This window comes from Petromyzon marinus, chromosome 27 (assembly GCF_048934315.1).
Source record: "Petromyzon marinus isolate PM22_M1 ecotype Great Lakes invasive population chromosome 27, UKy_Petmar_22M1.pri1.0, whole genome shotgun sequence".
Lineage (NCBI taxonomy): Eukaryota > Metazoa > Chordata > Hyperoartia > Petromyzontiformes > Petromyzontidae > Petromyzon > Petromyzon marinus.
Genome location: NC_133693.1, coordinates 8,796,903 through 8,816,679, shown reverse-complemented (window position 1 = coordinate 8,816,679; position 19,777 = coordinate 8,796,903). Strand labels below are relative to the sequence as shown.

At 42.5% G+C, this 19,777-nt stretch overlaps 1 protein-coding gene across 6 annotated transcripts in view; it reads right to left on the bottom strand.

Moving 5' to 3' along the window:
• Positions 1 to 9,334: 9,334 nt before the first annotated feature.
• Positions 9,335 to 19,777, bottom strand: part of EYS (eyes shut homolog) — a 539,265-nt gene continuing 528,822 nt past the window's right edge. For all 6 annotated transcript variants that reach the window (XM_032961555.2, XM_032961552.2, XM_032961557.2 and 3 more), the window contains one exon: positions 9,335 to 17,380. In XM_032961555.2, coding sequence (XP_032817446.2) covers positions 16,170 to 17,380 — 1,211 coding nt within the window. In that variant the 3' untranslated portion in view covers positions 9,335 to 16,169. The remainder of the gene's footprint in view (positions 17,381 to 19,777) is intronic.

Below are 19,777 nucleotides of genomic sequence, written 5' to 3'. Positions count from 1 at the left end.
AAGTGCACAGCCTTTTTTCCATTGCCCTCGTGCAGTGAACCACCGCATCCCCCGAACTCTCAGCATAACAAAAGGCGGCTTAACTCAGCCCACCACTTCAACTTCGTTCCCTGCCTGGCTCCTCCCCCCCCCCCCCCCCCTTAACCTGTATATAAGCTCGGGTGTCTCAGAGCTCCTCACTTGATGCAGCTATCTTGCTGTGACTGTTCCACCTGAAGACAGAAGCTTGTGTTGCCTCCCAAACGTGATTTAATTTAGTTCCCACCAACAACCTGGTTACCAAAACGAACAAAATCATCTCTGATTCAACAGCATTAATTGATCAGACCAAACAGTTCTCGTTGAAACCCTCTGCTGTTAGACCACCAAGATTATATGGCCTTCCAAAGATACACAAAGAAGATACACCCCTTCGTCCCATCGTCTCTACTATCAACTCCCCCACCTATAAACTGGCACGTTTTCTTGCTGATATACTGCGACCTTTCACTGGAAAAAACACCTCTGCGGTACTAAATTCTACTCACCTGATATCGACAATCAAAGGCATTTCCCTGTCCCCAGACGACCTGCTTGTCAGTTTTGATGTGGTGTCCTTGTTCACCAAAGTCCAACTGACACCATCGCTATCATTGAAGACCTGGTTCATCAAGGACTGCATACTGATGTACCCCCCCTGGTGAGACATTGCTTAACCAACACATACTTCACCTGGAATGGAACTTTCTACAAACAAACTGAGGGCACCCCAATGGGCTCCCCCCTATCTCCGGATGTAGCCAACGTATTCATGGAAAAATTTGAAACTGACGCCATCCAGACTGCCACTCTACGCCCGACCTTATGGAAGAGGTACGTGGATGACACCTTTGTCATCTGGCCACATGGCCAGCCTGCTCTAGACCAATTCCGCGACGACATCAATTCCATACACCCAGCCATCAGATTTACCATGGAGGTCGAAAAAGATGGCAAACTACCCTTTTTGGATGTCTTAATTAAAAGGAGACATGATGGTTCAATGAGCCACTCTGTCTACAGGAAAGCTACCCATACAGATGCTTACTTGAAACCGGATTCCCACCACCATCCATCCCAGAAGAACTCCCTCATCAAGACTCTATACCATAGAGCCCGATGCATTTCCGACCAGGAACACATTACCAGTGAACTCAAGCACGTACACCAGGCTCTCAGGGCTAATGGTTACTTCGACTACGCAATCCGCAAAGCCATCACTCCAGTTATGAAGAAGGATCCTCTTGTGGAGTCACTCAAAACCATCACCTTACACTACATTGCAGGGGTCACTATAAAGATCTCCAAAATCCTGAATAAACACAAGATCCAGGTCCGATTCACCACAGTACATAAAATCCGTGATCTGGTTCCATCTGTAAAAGATGCTGTTCCAGACATACAGTACCCTGGCGTTTACAAACTAAAGTGACTCTGTGGTAGTAGCTACATTGGAGAAACCAAACGACATATCTTAGACCGCATCAACGAACATAAAGCAGACTTGAAATACGGTAGAACGAACTCCTCTGCCGTGGCAGATCACTGTTATAATTCAGTGGGCTCACATGACATTGACTTCTCCAAGACAGAGGTTCTTTGCAAACCAACCGGCTACCATGAGAGATTCGTTCATGAGGCCATTCACATATACAAGCACAGAGACAATTTCAACCGAGAAGATGGATTCTGGCTTAGTAACCATTGGAAAGATGTTTTAAACCATTTCCGTTCTTAATTAATTGTATTTTACGATGACCTTCAGACCGCAGCTCTTTCGCTGGCATTGACTCTTAATACCTCTCACACCACAGTTAATGGTATGGTTTACAACATGGAGTATAACAGCGCCTCGCAGCTGTCTCTCTCCCCCTCCTCCGTTCCGACCACGGATGAACTCGTCCGTCTGAACGGGGCCTGTAGCTATCCGTGGTGATAAAGTTGACGGTAAGAATCACCCCATTTTTTCGCCATATAGCATTGTGATATATAACGACTTATTGTTGGTAGCTTAGCTGATTGGAGAATATATAGAGTTTATTGATAACATTTAGGTAATTTATATTTTAGTTTTTTATTGGTTCACTATATAGTATTCATTATATAGTGTAGTGTATCCCAGTTACTGTGAATAGCTCAGATGTGTAGGCTTTGACTTCAACATATCCATTTTTGTGACCAGTCACAAGCTAATCACTCAGTTATTTCAATGCTAAATTCTCCTAGTTATTTCAATGCTAAATTCTCCTGTTTGATTTGTACTAGGTGCCTCTGTGAATGTGTATGCTCTGACTTTAACATAGCTATTTCTGTGACCAGTCACAAGCTAATCACTCAGCTATTTCAATGCTAAATTCTATGCTAATTCCTTTGTCAAGGGGTGCCTCTGTGGATGTGTATGCTTTAACTTTAACATAGCCATTTCTGTGACCAGTCACAAGCTAATCACTCAGCTATTTCAATGCTAAATTCTATGCTAATTCCTTTGTTAAGGCGCTTTGTTTCTTCTCACACAGCTTAAAGGTCGCGATCTGAGCGTGGCTTTGTTCGCTCCAGCGCTGTCCTCCAGACAGTCTCGTCCCTTCACCTGATGAAGGCCGCTTGTGTTGTGGCCGAAACGTCGTGAGAATTTTATTGTGTTATTTTATCAATTTATTTTATTCTCATTCTACGTGACTTTACCGAAAGAACCAAAGAAGATGAATCATTTCAGTCACGAAAGCTTTAAATCGAAATTTAATTTAGTTGTTTTATTATTATGTTATTTTATTTTTATTTTACCTACGTGACTTTACCGAAAAAACCAAAGAGTATGAATCCTTGCAGTCACGAAATCTTCAAATCTAGAATTAAGATCTTCTTTATCTGTGGTCCGACGAAGACACCGGCTTTGACCTTTGCCTCAGACAGCTTAGGGAAGAAGTCTTGAAGGTACTTGAAGGCTGCCGACTCCTTATCTACAGCTCTGACAAATTGTTTCATAAGGCCCAATTTGATGTGCAGTGGTGGCATCAGCACCTTACAGGGGTCCACCAGTGGCTCCCACTTGACGTTATTCCTCCCCACAGAGAACTCGGTCCGCTGTGGCCAGTCCTGCCTGTGGTAGTGCGCCTTGGTGTCCCTGCCATCCCAAAGGCAAAGATAGCAGGGAAACTTGGTAAAACCGCCTTGGAGACCCATCAGGAATGCCACCATTTTGAAGTCTCCGATGACCTACCAGCCGTACTCATCATACTTTAAGGCATCCAGCAAGGTCTTGATGCTGTTGTAATCCTCTTTGAGGTGCACCGAGTGAGCCAGGGGAAGAGACGGGTACTTGTTACCATCATGGAGCAGCACGGCTTTGAGACTCCTGGATGAACTGTCAATGATAAGGCGCCACTCATTCTGGTTACAGGCGATTCCGATTGCCTCGAACAGACTGGTCATATTATGGCAGAAGCAGAGCCCATCTTTACAGGTGAAGTAGCTGAAAAAAGGTTGGTGACGCTTCCTCTGATCTGCGACTTGCACACTTTCATCCAACCAGTTCCACTGCTCGAGCCTAGACGTCAAAAGCTCGGAATTGGACTTGGTGAGACCAAGATCTCTGATCAAGTCGTTGAGGTCTTTTTGGTTGGGATAGTATGGGTTTCGCTCCTCAGGATCTACAATGTCTTCCTCACTCTCTGACTTGCTGCTCTCTTCTAAAGACGGCTGCTCTCTCTCCGGAGGAGTGGGTATGGGGAGCTCATGGCAGTGTGGCACCGGGGTGATGGATGAAGAAAGGTCCGGATACGTGATAGCAGGTGCATTCTTGCCAGTCCGACGTTTGGAAGGATCCACCATGCAGAAGTAGCAGTTGCTTGAGTGGTCAGTGGGTTCCCGCTAAATTCTTGGGATAGCGAACTTCATGGCTCTCTTTTCCCCTCTGTACCATCCTACAAAAATACATTTATTTCACCCATGACTAATGTGTAAGAGATTCTCGCAACATTTTTAAACATGATATATTTTTGATTTAAAGCTTTCGTGACTGCAGTAATTCATATTCTTAGTTTTTTCGGTAAAGTCACGTTGAAGAGAAACAACAAAATAACAAAATATATATAAAACAATAAAAAAAATTCTCACGACGTTTCGACCATAACTCAAACGGTCGGTGTGTCGGTTTGCAAACCGACACACCTGATGATGACCGTTTGAGTTATGGTCGAAACGTCGTGAGAATTTTTTTTTTATTGTTTTATATATATTTTGTTATTTTGTTGTTTCTCTTCAACGTGACTTTACCGAAAAAACTAAGAATATGATATATTTTTTCATTAATATTGAAAATTGTAAAACATTTCAAAAGTAAAAACTTTTACAATAAAAAAAATAACAAATTTATAGCATAAAATTCTGAGCAACAATTGTCCATCTTACCTTTCAGAGTTGTATTTGCATTGCTCGCAGGTGAAATGAGGTCCCCAGGGTTTGTCTTGATCCCTGACAGGCATGCCGAAATATGCCTTGTAGGCCTCACACATCTTAGCATATGCTTCCAAAGAGTACTTTTTCACTCTTGTCTTGATAAATTGGCTGCAGACATAGCAAATTGCGTCTGCCGGATGTTTGCAGCCTCTTGATGCCATCTCAGAAAAATGCAGATAAGTATCCACTTGGAAGCTGGAACTACACTGAACTGGTGGGTTCTAGATTTGAAGCTTTCATGACTGCAAGGATCCATACTCTTTGGTTCTATTCGGTAAAGTCACGTAGGTAAACGCTGTCCTCTGGACAGTCCGGTCCCTTCACCTGATGAAGGCCACTTGTGTTGTGGCCGACACGTCGTGAGAATTTTTGTTATTTTATTTTTACCTACGTGACTTTACCGAATAGAACCAAAGAGTATGAACTGGTGGGCTTAAGGCCCCTGTATTTATGCTATTTATATTACTGGAAAGTTATAGAATGTTCTAGAAGTTACTCCAAGTTTACTCAGCACTGAATCTATCTGGAATGTTCTGGAAAATAGGTAAATTTCAAAATATAACTGTCCTGGTCACAACAGCAAAGTTTGTGGAGAATAATAACCGTTTTCTATACTGTTGAGGGATAAGCAAATAGGAAATAACACTTACTACCAAGGAACATTTTTTTTAAAATAAAATTATTAATTATAATTAAATATATTTGGACGTCTAGAAGTCAACTTTCTGGGTGAATGAATCTGAAAGATGTTAAATGTAGTTCCTGTGATGTCGTTCACAACAGTAGTCCATGATGAACCGTCACAACCCACATCTGAGTGTGATATTACAAATACATTTAAAAAAAAAACACATAACTGTCACGATGAAACCGCATTCGTGTATCCCTTGCAAGCGAGATAATGCATCTCAATGGCCTTTAATCCGAACTAATGGACATTGAGTGGAATTAACCAACGTCAACGGATCTTTTTGCTGAATGAAGCAATTCCTGGAACATTCTATGAGGTGCAATGCTTCACTGCAAATTACTGTAAACTGTGCCTGCCAGTCAGCTCTCACACAGTGAATTACCTGTCTTTTGAGAGACAAATTCAAAGATGCATTTTCCATTACGTTTTTCCAGTAATACGTAGCAATCCAGGCGTTTTTAATCACGCTTTTACCAGAAATTCCACATTTGTCCATGCGTACATTAGAGCACTCAAAAGCCATCTCATTATGATACAGTGCACAATTATTCATATGGTTCCAGCTTGGTGATGCACTCAAACCCCTTCTCTCTCGTCCCTCTGGAGTTGCTAAAGTAAGTACCCCTTGGTTGCAATGACCATGTTTATCTTCCTTTGCCATCGGAATTTGGATTGCCCACCATTGGCTCAGGACCACTTATAGAGATGAGCAAGAAACCAACGTTCATTTGAGATCTTGTCTTGTCTTAAGCCATTCTCGACCTGAGGGTTGGTCGCACCATGGGCAATCATTCGCCACTGACTTCCGTCTTCTGCTATCCTCCTTGTCTGTTCCAGCATGAGCCTCGTCCATGCTTTGATGTTATCCATCCATTGTCATCCCTGGTCTTCCTCGCGCGTGAATCGGGTATTGCGCCTTGCATAATCTGCTTTTCCAAACAAGTTCCATTTTTTCTCATGAGATGACCATAGTAGGCTAGCTTTCTTTATTTTATCACCTCTAACAGTTATCTCATTTGAGATCAGACGTTTTAGTGTGTTATTATTTTTCACAAAGTATTAGTTTACCTGAAATAAAATAAACATTTCCCTTTTGCAGTATGTAAACACAAGAGATTAGTTGCCGGTAAAAAATAAAAAAAAAGATTGGATTCTATTTTTAAAAGACTATCGATCGACTTTAAGATGTTCAGGTCATTGGCATTTTTAGGAATTTTAGGCGCCTTTGTGCAAACAGGTAACTTCATCCGACGTCACGTGACCCCTCTGTTGGCAGAAAAAGTGTGAAAGAGTCTCCACATTCCGTAACGTCACATTTCTTTTTTGGATAAACCCAGGGATATCCGGAAGACGTGCCTTGCGCACAGCATGCACCATAACCTGCACACAGACTATAAACACTATGATTTTGTCAATGCTACTTTTTTTTATGATGTGATTGTACACAAGCGAGGTAAACCGTGCTTATCTGGTGCGACACTCCCCTTCGCAGTCACCTCTCAGAGCAACGCGCGACAGCTTCATCGTCCCCTTTTGTATGGATGCTGCTGCGGTACCAAAAAAGTCAATCACCAGCCAAGTGGGTGGAGAGAATGGACGTGATGACAGATCGCGGGCAATGACGGCACGATCAGAGCGCGGGCCCCACGCCTCCCCAGCCGTTATCGTGACATCGCCGTGAATTGCAGCATCGATGATGGGCTCTCTCTCTCTCTCTCTCGTTCGCTTACTGCTATGAGTAATCATATTGTGCTCACGGTTCTATTATTACGCGTGCCATCTTGTCAAGCCCACTTGCAAAACATGCAAACCCGCCCACCCTGCTCTTCGGCATGCACTCGCTCACCCACCCCGCCTCCTGTCATGCACCCGCACGCACGAACGCAGGCGCGCGCGTGCGTGCGCAACTCTCTTGCCGACAGTTGTACCATCGCTCCGCAGTGCGTGTGCTGCTGCTCTTTGGCATTTGCCTATCGAGGCAGTCTTCTGCATCTGGATCTTGGAACGTTAATGAGATACACCATCATGAATCATGGTACTATACTCTTTGATCCTATTCGGTAAAGTCACGTAGGTAAAAAATAAAACAACAAAAATCACGACGTTTCGGCCACAACACAAGCGGCCTTCTTCAGGTGAAGGAACAGAACTGTCGGGACGACTGTTCCTTCACCTGAAGGAGGCTACTTGTGTTGTGGCCGAAACGTCGTGATTTTTGTTGTTTTATTTTTTACCTACGTGACTTTACCGAATAGAACCAAAGAGTATGGATCCTTGCAGTCACGAAAGCTTCAAATCTAGAATCATGGTACTGTATATACACTGCTGGGTGAAGTCCTCTCCCAATGCCATCGCCGTGCCTGCACCGTCCTACAATGCCATTATCCATCTCAGTGCTGCACCGTGAGCCGATCTCACTGCTCCATCTCCACAGCGGTTGTCGTCTAGGGCACACGTCCCTCTTCCTTTGTGATTGCCGTAACGCCTTCCACCAGGTGTGTCGGCATCGTCCCCTTTTCGCCAAGATGCATCCCCTGCTCTCCTTTGCAGTTAATCCGATTGTCTGTCCTTGATCATTGCGTCTATCTCCCTGTATTTGAGTGTACTATATTCTGGAGTGCATATCCCCATGCCTCTTTGCGTACAGATTTTGATAATGTTGCTGCTGTTAGTGTCTATGTTGGGAGCGGGAGTGCAACGTTTAGCGCCCCCACACTATGAACCCGGCGACCCCGAGTTCAATTCCCTCTCACGGTCAACACCAGTGACGAGCTATTTGAACCGGTCCTGGGCCTCCCCTAGGTCGACTCAGGCACAAATGAGTATTTTACCTTGTGCGGTGTGTTTACATCGCCACTCGGGAGACAAAGGCGGCCGGGAGTTGTACTGGCCACCCACCCCCTCGAACACTGTTCCAGCCCTCATAGGTGCTCGCTAACAGCACTTGCCCCCAGAGTCTGTGAAGGTTATACGGGGGATCTTTGTCTTTGATCCATATATCAATACAATGGACGGTGATATGAAGGATACGTATTGTATGTTCATGTGTTATCAATATTCTCCATAACGCTAATGAGTATTTTGGCATACATCAATAAGAGATCATACTCACCGATTTAAAGCGTTTTTCTCTTGGCACATTGGAACCTATATATGTGTTCGCATTTGGGCATGATTAAAAACGTGCATTTAACACGCTCCAAAGAGCAACATGAATGGACATTTCCAGCCTCAGACTTCAATTGCCTGAACCCGTCACGGCAGTGGCAATGCAACAGCAGCAACGTGGCAATTCAGCTGGCAGCTGGAACGCGTCGGACTGACAAATCTAAAGTGTGAGGCTGGCAATTTGCACTTCTGTTGCACTTGGGTAAACTTGTCAAACATCTTTGCATGATGAGACCGTGAATGTGCAGTAGATATGCGCACCTATGTAATGCGAATAACCATACCACGTAATGTGGCCGGGGTAGACCTGTGGCAGCATGTTCGACTCACAGTTGGTAGGTCTTGCACTCACATTCTGGTCGGCAGAAGTCAAACCACAGTTGTGGTTCTATGGCAAGACTGGCCCCATCGTGTGGAAGTTCCACAACTGCTTCAGGACATAATCATTGGTTATGACGGTATGACGCTAAATTGTAGCGGTAAGTCAAAACGATTACCAGATGTGTTTGAATTACGTTAATCTGAAATACATGTAAATATGAAGGACACTCTTTTTAAATTCCTAAACGTTATTTATCTCATATTCTTGGTTCTTTTGGTAAAGTCACGTAGAAGGGAAACAAGAAAATAATAAAAATATAAAACAATAAAATTCTAACGACGTTTCGACTGCAACACAAGCAATCATCATCAGGTGTGAAAACCACAGCAAGAATTTTTTTTAAAAAATGGCGGTTATTTTTAACGTTAGCACCACGGAGAGCGATTTGACAGTTTGTTCAGATGGACGAGTCCATCTATGGTCGGAAAAGAGGAGGGGGGAGACGAAAATTAATGGATGCGGTCTGACAGCCACCGTAAGCTTGAACAATCAATTAAGACCCGAAATGGTTTATCAAATCCTTCCAATGATTGCTAAGCCAAAATCCATCTTCTCGGTTGAAATTGTCTCTGTGTTTATGTTGCACACTCGAAATGAAGGACATGGGCAAGTGCTCCAAATCGAGGGCAAGCACATTTATTGTGGTTAATCTGTAATCTTGTGAAGAACAGCACCGTCACTCTGTAAAATGCACCAACACGTGTGTCACACACAGCATTTCTTCCGAGTCGCCATTAACCATGTGGCGGGTTTACAAACGCGGTTAATCATTCACAGTTTTCTCTTACACCCAATTCTACTACTGATAAACCAGCTTTGTCTTTGACAATCACATTTGCACATCACTATTCGAATATTACTTTAATCCTAAGCTGTATGTCTATCTGTACCATCCACTTATCTCGGTGTCTTACACCCATTATATGTACTGTATGTGTACAGTATACGTACTGTATATCACCATTGTACAGCTTACTATTTACATGTGTTCTATTCTCAATAGCATTGCAAGTAGTCATACTCTGGGTACATGGGCATGGTTATAGACTAAACAGTATTAGACTAAGTGTAGAACAAGTCTAGAACATTTATATAACGATCAAAAACAACCTTTGGGTCCTTTACCTGTAAAATGCATGTGCCACATTTATATATGTGAATAGCCTCATGAACGAATCTCTCATGGTAGCCAGATGGCTTGCAAAGAACATACAGTACCCTGGCGTCTACAAACTAAGTTGCCTCTGTGGTAGTAGTTACATTGGAGAAACCAAACATGTCTCGGACCGCATTCGTGAACACAAAGCAGACCTAAAACACGGTAGGACCAACACCTCGGCAGTGGCAGATCACTGTTATAATTCAGTAGGCTCACATGACATTGACTTCTCCAAGACAGAGGTTCTTTGCAAGCCATCTGGCTACCATGAGAGATTCGTTCATGAGGCTATCCACATATACAAACACAGAGATAATTTCAACCGAGAAGATGGATTCTGGCTTCGCAATCATTGGAAGGAATTGATAAACCATTTTGGGTCTTAATTGATTGTTCACGCTTACGTTGGCTGTCAGACCGCATCCATTAATTTTCGTCTCCCCCCTCCTCTATTCCGAACATAGATGGACTCGTCCATTTGAACAAACTGCCAAATCGCTCTCCGTGGTGCTAATGTAAAAAATAACCACCACTTTTTTTCTAAATTTCTTGCTGTGGTTTTCACACCTGATGATGATTGCTTGTGTTGCAGTCCAAACGTCGTGAGAATTTTATTGTTTTATCTTTTTAATATTTTATTGTTTCCCTTCTACGTGTCTTTACCGAACGAACCAAGAATATGAATCCCTGCAGTCACGAAAGCTTTAAATCAAAATTTAACTGCCTCTACGGGGAGGGTTTCCACATAACTTTGAGATCCTTCAACAAACTCCAGGATAAGAAGGCTCAGCTGATCGAGTCTCTCACCTTTCTGAAGAGATGTCGTGACTCTGGGGTAATACCAATCGCATTTACACTGACCTCTGCTGCTGTAACTTCTTCTAATGCGAAACGAATTATTTACAGAACTAGCTTAGCTCTTATCTCAGAGAAAATCAGACTTATACGCACCGAACTAGATCAGTTAGACAAGACACTCTACAAATCACACTTATCATTGACGGCAACAATGTCCATATCGGATTGGGAACATGTAGACAACATGACTGCCTCTTCAGCTGCCACTATGTTGACCAAATGTAAGGACAACCTGATTTCCAAATTTAACCTCCTCTCCAACATAAGACCAGACCCACACACCAAAAAGCTAGACGTTAACAAAGTCGTAATTAATCGCAGTAACAGTTCTATTGCCGATGGTCTGAAATCCGTTTTAGCTAAAGGGCTAAACTTTGCAGTCACACCTAAACACATACCAGTTAATGATATCATTGCCCAAGTAGACGTGTCTCTCAAGGGCCTGGGTCACATCGCTGCAGACGTAGCAAGATCTGATATCACTGCAACCCTCAAAAACGCTAAGATGCCAGCTAGCAACCTTAGCAAAGATGAGCGTTTTGAATTATATAAATTAAAAAAGAGGGATGACATTGTTATCCTCTCAGCTGACAAGGGCAATGCCACTGTCATCATGGATAAAATAGAATATAACTACAAAATTAAGAATTACTAAACGATGGCAGCTATACAAAAATAAAAAAGAGATCCCACCAACAGTCTCGTCATAAAAACCAACAAAATAATTTCTGATTCAACCGCATTAATTGATCAAACCAAACAGTTTTCGTTGAAACCTTCTGCTGCCAGGCCACCAAGACTATACGGCTTACCAAAAATATATAAAGAAGATACACCCCTCGTCCCATTGTCTCTACTATCAACTCCCCCACCTACAAACTGGCTCGTTTTCTGTCTGAAATCCTACGGCCTTTCACGAGAAAAACCACCTCTGCGGTACAAAATTCTACTCACCTGATATCGACAATCACAGGTATTTCCCTGTCCCCAGACGACCTGCTTGTCAGTTTTGATGTAGTTTCCTTATTCACCAAAGTTCCTGTACCTGACACCATCGCAATCATTGAAGACTTGGTTCATCAAGGACTAAACACTGAGGTACCCCCCCTGGTGAGACACTGCTTAACCAATACATACTTCACTTCGAATGGAACTTTCTACAAACAAACTGAGGGCACCCCAATGGGCTCCCCCCTATCTCTGGTTGTAGCCAACATTTTCATGGAGAAATATGAGACTGACTCCATCCAGACTGCCACTCTGCGCCCAACCTTATGGAAGAGGTACATGGATGACACTTTTGTCATCTGACCACATGGCCGGCCTGCTCTAGACCAATTCTTCGACAATATCAATTCCATACACCCAGCCATCAGATTTACCATGGAAGTCGAAAAAGATGGCAAGCTACCTTTTTTGGATGTCCTAATTAAAAAGAGACCTGATGGTTCAATGAGCCACTCTGTCTGCAGGAAAGCTACCCATACGGATGCTTAACCTGAAACCGGATTCCCACCACCATCCATCCCAGAAGAATTCCCTCATCAAGAATCTGCACCATAGAGCCCAATGCATATCCGACCAGGAACACATAGCCAGTGAACTCAAGCACATACACCAAGCTCTTAAGGCTAATGGTTACTCCGACTACACAATCCGCAAAGCTATCACTCCAACCATGAAGAAGGACCCTCTTGAGGAGCCTTTCAAAACCATCACTTTACCCTACATTGCGGGGATCACAAAAAAAATCTCCAATATCTTCAATAAACACAAGATCCAGGTTCGATTCAACACATTACATAAAATCCATGATCTGGTTCTGTCTGTAAAAGATGTGATTCCGGACATACAGTACCCTGGCGTCTACAAATTAAGTACCGAAAGAACCAAGAATATGAATCCCTGCAGTCACGAAAGCTTTAAATCAAAAGTTATTTATCTCGTAAATCTTCCGTGATTCTTTTTTACAAAATATGTCGATGTAGATGGTATGTTACTCTGACTAACGTTATCATGAAATTGCACCGACTCTAGCTGAAGCCATAATCTTGGTGATCAGTCTCTCGATTGCCACTCCAAAAATGACCCCTCCTCTATCCTGTACACGTGTCTCACCTATCATAGCCTCTTCCTCCTGGCCGCTCTCATTATTGGAGATAAAATGTTGCCAAATTAAGTGCAAAAGCAAACTTGATGTCATGTTTTTATTGTTCAGCGGTTACAAACTGGGCTGAGACCGCTCTCTTTATTTGAGATAAAATGTTGCCAAATTAAGTGCAAAAGCCAACTTGATGTCATGTTTTTATTGTTCAGCGGTTACAAACTGGGCTGAGACCATCAGCTCGTTGTACAATATTCTCTCATTATTCGCGAGGGATACTTTCCGCAGATGTTTGTGAATGCCAAATTTCATATTGGCCCACTAATAACGTACGTGCAACGTCTGTAGATGATTATAAAGCTTCGAGAAGTTATCTCTCTCTCTCTCTCTTATCTTTATCTCATCACGTTTTCTCTCTCATGACTTTATCACATCACATTCCCTCTCGTCACCTTCACTTTCTCTCTCTCTCGACACAGTCGTGTAGAGTTCCAGATGCGATTCATGGATAGCTAAAATTGCAGATAGCAAGTTCGCAAAAAACGAGGGAATAATGTACCTCAGAATCCGTTTCGATCAAAGGCAGGAATGTGAATTTGAACCCAGGATATCTGAGGGGCCAGCTCAGTGCTCTGGCCTCTGACCCACCCGGCTATCTCAAAATTGCACCTTGTTTTATAGGAGGGATCAAAGGAAGAGAAGACTTGAACATTCATTAATATACTTCTTAATACAATGAACATTAGCACAATACCATTATATTTGTATCACATACATATGTATATATTCTTTAAATGCATATCATGGAAATATTGTATCATATTCACACATCAAAACACATCGGAAACTATATGTTCCAGAAAAGCACAAACAATTCGATTTAACTTCATAAACTTCAGATATCATTACATCGGGCAGAGATCATTTCCAACAATAACATTTCATTCCAATTCCAGCAGTAAAACAACACTAATTAATTAGAGGCACACCCACAAGACAATTATGTGTGTAAATTTTGATTTAAAGCTCTCGTGACTGCAGGGATTCATATTCTTGGTTCTTTCGGTAAAGTCACGTAGAAGGGAAACAATAAAATAATACAAATATATTTTTTATTTAAAATAATAAAAATATATTTTATTGTTTCCCTTCTACGTGACTTTACCGAAAGAACCAAGATTCATATTCTTGGTTCTTTCGGTAAAATATATATTTTTATTATTTTATTGTTTCTCTTCTACGTGACTTTACCGAAAGAACCAAGAATTTGAATTATGTGTGTGTGTTTTTTTAAAGGAATTTTGGCTGGGGTAATTCGGGGAAGATGATTCAAGAAATAACCAATTACTGTACCTCTTTTTTGTTTTGTCAACAATAACAAATGTTCTAATTATATTGAAGTGCAATATTGCATGGGGCAAGATAAAACAAATGAACGCATTCCTTGTCTGCATACTAATAATTCCCATTAGAATTTCTGGTCAGTGTCCAACCTTTTCACCGTCGAAAGTACAGTACAATAAATACCCAGACTTTAGTAAGTGGGCAACTTCATGCATTTCCACGATTCCATTAAACAGTCGATTATTTTTCCATCTCATTTTGCTCTCTCGTTCATTCTGTCTCATTTGTATTGGGTTTTTTTACACCATGATGCTAACACAGAATGGCATGTCATGTGTTACTTAGATTTGCATACATACAAAAATAATTGTTTCTTACATACCATTTTGACGCATGAATCTTGAGCACAATAATTGATGCTAATTAAGCAATGGATCGTTACTATTTCATGCTTATCAAGCGTGCAATGGACACTATGTATTGATTTAAAGCTTGCGTGACTGCAGGGATTGATATTCTTGGTTCTTTCGGTAAAGTCACGTAGAAGGGAAACAATAAAATAATAAATATAAAACAATACAATTCTCACGACGTTTCGACTGCAACACAAGCAATCATCATTGTGGTTTTCACACCCGATGATGATTGCTTGTGTTGCAGTCGAAACGTCGTGAGAATTTTATTGTTTTACATTTTTATTATTATTTTATTGTTTCCCTTCTACGTGACTTTACAGAAAGAACCAAGAATATGGACACTATGTAATTAGCAATTTCTATGTTTGATAATACTGAATCGGAGTGCAGTTCTGGTGCAGTGGCAACCACTCTCTGCTATGAATCCTGCATGTCCGAGTTTGACTCCCGGCCACAGTTAACGTCTGGGGCGAGTGATAACCGAACCGGGTCCCGAATCCCCTCTCTTTCACCAATATGCATCGATCAGCGTGGTGAAGTGTGATTAAAAACCCCTATGACTAACATGGTGCGGGAGGAATTATTGTTTTTTGCATTCTGAATCTTGAATTAATTTAAATTGTGAAGCTTGCATTTACTTTTTCGTATAAATAAAGAAATTATCTGAACGTTATGCGAAGCTCCTGCTTTATGCTGAACGTACGAATTCGTATAAGGGGCCGTCCATAAATGACGTCACGCACCTGGGGGGGGGGGTCAGACATTTGTGACGATGTGTGACGAGGGGGGGGGGGTGAGAAATGTGACGTCACATCAAAATGCGCAACTTTAAATAAATATAGACAACACGTTCTATTTAATTAAATAGACGTTTTAATAAATGTTTTCTCCGTAAACATCAGAGTTCAGCGCCACATTAAATACGCACTACAATGACAATGGTTTAAAGCGATTTGAAGCATGTTTTATTTTCAAAATGGAAATATGGTTTTGGGGGGGAGGGGGGGGCAGAGCTTTGTGACGTCATATTTGAGGGGAGTCTGTCTTTTTGTGATGCTGTTAAAAATCGCGTGACGTCATTTATGGACGGCCCCTAAGGTTCCATTGACCAGATGTCCTACACGTGAATGCTTTTTCACGGTGTATTGCACACAATTAGTCTGCGGAGGTGGAACAACAGAGAGTCTCATATAGATTAATAAATACGAATTACAAACATTAAATAAGTTGGGTCCAGAAAAATGAATGTGTAAGGCAGAGGCAGACGATTCATGAAACCTCTTTAAGCGACAGCACTACGAGGCTGGGGCGAGCAGAAGGGGCAGTCAGCTTCATCACTCTACTTCCACTGTACGCAAGATATAAAAAAAGTTATTCTGACATTTGTTCTGTAACCGACAATTCAAGATGCATGAAAAGAGGCTGCCCTTTGTGATATTTAGGCAAATCGGCTCCAGCTGTCACCAATGTTTTCTTAAATCAGCTCAAAATGCCAAGCGTTCCTGCCCTGAGGCTTCTCCCTCTTACAATTTTTTTTTAAACATATAACGAACGCTGCATATTATACCAAGAGTTTAAAGTTCATCTGCTCCGTGGACATTATATCCTTCAGCAAATAAGGCGAAGTCGATGGCCTCCTCGTCTGGATGTAGACGGACGTCTCTCATTTTCCCATAAAGCCGCTGAGAATACAGGTTAAATGTCACTCGGCTGACATCTCTGCCCAGCTCAAATCCACCTAAATAACAAACGGCATCATAGTTCAGAGCCTTGTAGCGCCTGTGGGGGTCAAGATCCTCAGCAACAACCAAATCTCCATCTAAATACACCCACATCAAAGTTTGCTTCCTCCGCACAATAACAGAATGCCACTCGTTTTTACACAAATGCGTCACTGTTATGACTACTGGTGCAGAGATGCCTTTACCGAGGTTGACGGCCACTTTGAGGTGGCTTCTTTCGAGTCCCACAGCCAGGTAGTCATCATATCCGTCTTTGGCCAAGCCCAGCCATAGCAGAAGGCCGTCTTTGGACTCTGTGGTGAAGTTGAATGAGATTTCATTTATGAGAAGATTCCTTCGGTCATATCTCACGTCCGTGTGCTTGATGTACCCGTCGCCCGAAAACCCGGCTGTCTGAAACGTGATTTTATTTTCACAGTGCTGTCCCTGGAATTGTAGGCGGCATGCGCAAACATACCCCAAGAGATTGAGATCTTCTGTATTCGCCGGCAAGCAGGCGGCTCCATTTTTGCAGGGTCGATGCACACACGCTACTGGAGTCTCGCAGGCAGCTCCGGTAAAATGTTCGCCGCACACACACTCAAAGTCGACGCCGCCTTTTGGCCGGCACTGGCCGTGGTTTCTGCAAACCTCATGGCCGCACGCCGTCCCGTCGCAGTCCGCAACGTTGGCCCCTCCCTTGGCCCCGTTTGCAGTCAAGGTGAGCCGCCGCCCGTTCACGACCACCTCCCGCACGCAGCCGTCAAAAGCGGAGGGCCCATCCTCGGTGGCAGAGGATGAGATGGCGCTTAAGGGGAAAACGCCACCCACGAAGAAACTGGTTTTGGCATCGAGTGCCCTCATGCCCAGCCGCTCACGCGTTGTCACATTCTTACCGTTGAGTGAGAGGTAACCCGAGTTACCAACTCTCCCGGCCTCCAGCGTGTACCACGTTTCCATTCCCGGATCCGTTGGGCGCGTGGAGGCGAGACAGATAGTGCCGTCGCCCAGGTTGAAGCGCAGCTGGACAAAGCCGCCCGAGAGTGAGATGCTCAGAAAATCTCCTGCGTTTTTGGGTGACAGTGCAAATGCCAAGGGAATTGACATTCATTACATTTATTTATCTCAGTCATGTTGCACCTTTTTCCATCATGAATGGAATAATCAACATGTATTTATCCAAAAAAAAGCATTGCTGAATCTTGAGGCTCTCTTTTTGGATGATTGCTCAGTTTATTTTTGAAAATTTATCCTACGAGATGAATAAATGTATATTTTGTTTATAATGTTGCAAAAAAAAACTTCACAATATTTTTTCATCATTTTTTTTACCAGGCAAGGCCCACTGAGCTAAATAGCTCTTTTTCAGATGCGACCATGTTATGGAATGCAACTTATCTCAAAGCCACAATGGCATTAACAAGAATAACCACAATCATTTCACAAAATGCATAGGTACTGTACAGGAGGTGCGGCAGTGATGCAGTTGTTCATGCACCGTGCGATGAATCTGGAGAAATGAGTTTGATTTCCAATGACGACCATACTATCAATGCAAGTGATATCTAAGCCAATTCTGGTCCCAAATTTCGCAAACCCACAGTGACCAGTGTGGTGGATGGCGGTGGTGCACAAGCACAAATAGGCAAAATTTCAAAACATGTATCAATAACACTGCCTTAAATATCAAATGTTTAATATAATCGTGGACATTTCGTTCAATTAACATTCTCAGCAGCGCATATATCCTATTCTAAATCAGTGAAACATTATACTCCACGTAATGAACAAGACTCCCCAAGACGTGAATGCAAGGCTATGTAGACAACACAGAGGCAAAGCACCTTACTTCCTGTGTATGGAATATCCATTTGAAGCTCTGCCACTGTAAATAGAGAGTTCTCCAATGAACTACACAGGTGCTTCATTTCACCCTTTGCATTAAAGGGCAGTGTTGCGGAAGACGAAGGCATGGAGGCCGGTAAGTGAAGCCGAAACCGTTCGCGATCGCATTCCAATGAGGTCCCAGAGTTATTTGAAGCTCGAGTCAGGAAACAAAGCACTTTTCTCGAAGTTCAACTGGCAACACATTTCGTCTGGATTGGAATTTGGTGATATCTGCCGTGAACCCGGCTGGGGAAGGTACTTTACCCCCCATAGCAAATACGGCTTTGATTTTTACACCGAGTGCTTTCAGGACGAGTGTGCTCTGTCAAGATGAGCACATTGATAATTGGTTTGAAGTTTAAGCGATTAAAATAAGTGCTTGCTGCCACAAACACCAAAAGTTTACTGACACAGTACCTGACAGCGTCAGGCATTGGCCTTGGAGGCGGGGGTGTTGATCAAGATGGTTGTCTAGGGTGCAAAACTGTACAGAGGTGCCGCAAAATAGAGAGAGAGAGAGACAGGCAGAGAGAAGAGACAGACAGAGAGAGGGACAGACAGAGAGAAGGGACAGAGAGAAGAGACAAAGAGAATAGACGGGCGTAGAGTTGCATCGAGAGACACCGAGAAATGGAAAAAGGAGAAACATTGGCAGAGAAAAACACAGTGAGACAGAAATAGGAAACCATCATCCTCTCCCCACCTGATGAAAACCTCTCGCATCATCAAAACATCTTGTCCTTCCAGGGAACCACATATGTTAAGGCTGGCCCTACCTTACACATTTTAGGTTTAAAATATGATTTATATGTAGACATAATTTATTACAAAATAAACATAACAATACTTCAGGATGGTTTGACTGCAAGCTCCAGTCAAGTATGTGTGCATGTTCAATCGGCCAACATTCCCAATACAGTTTTTGGGATTTCTTAAAATATTAAAACGTGAAAATATCAGCTGCGTGTTTAAAATAAAGTCACGTGCTGCATATAGCACCAGCCCCATTGGAGAAAAGGGGGAATTATTTTTTTTTGTAACAGAGCAAAGATTAATTAAATAAAACAATTATGTCGCGTCGCTGTGCAAGCCCGTAATATAAGCAGCAAAAAATACATGAAAATTAAAAAAAAGATAATTAGGTAAAGATTAACATTTGTTTCATAACTTCAGAATGTAATTGATCCAAAACTGCTGTCACTCAGGGGACTCTGCAATTGCAACAATGTTATCTCATTGAGCCTTAACGCGAGCTCCATGCAACAGACCCTTGGAGTATGCAATGATTCGTCAAATCACTTGGCACGTGAGTCGTATGAAGAACCAATCACAAGTGAATACTTTCAGCATGGCAGTGTTCAGCTGGAGCAGCTATTTACACAAAAGGAGATGCCTATATATATTTTTTTACCAGGTTACAAGTATTGTATATTGCATATCCCATCTATGCCACTTAGAAAGAGGGAATCCCTCCTTTGTCTAAATCTCTTTACAACTTTCTCCCGATGGGGAATTCGACTCAATGATGCATTACAAGATTCCTTCCAGCGTGTTTCCAATTGATGCATTTACCT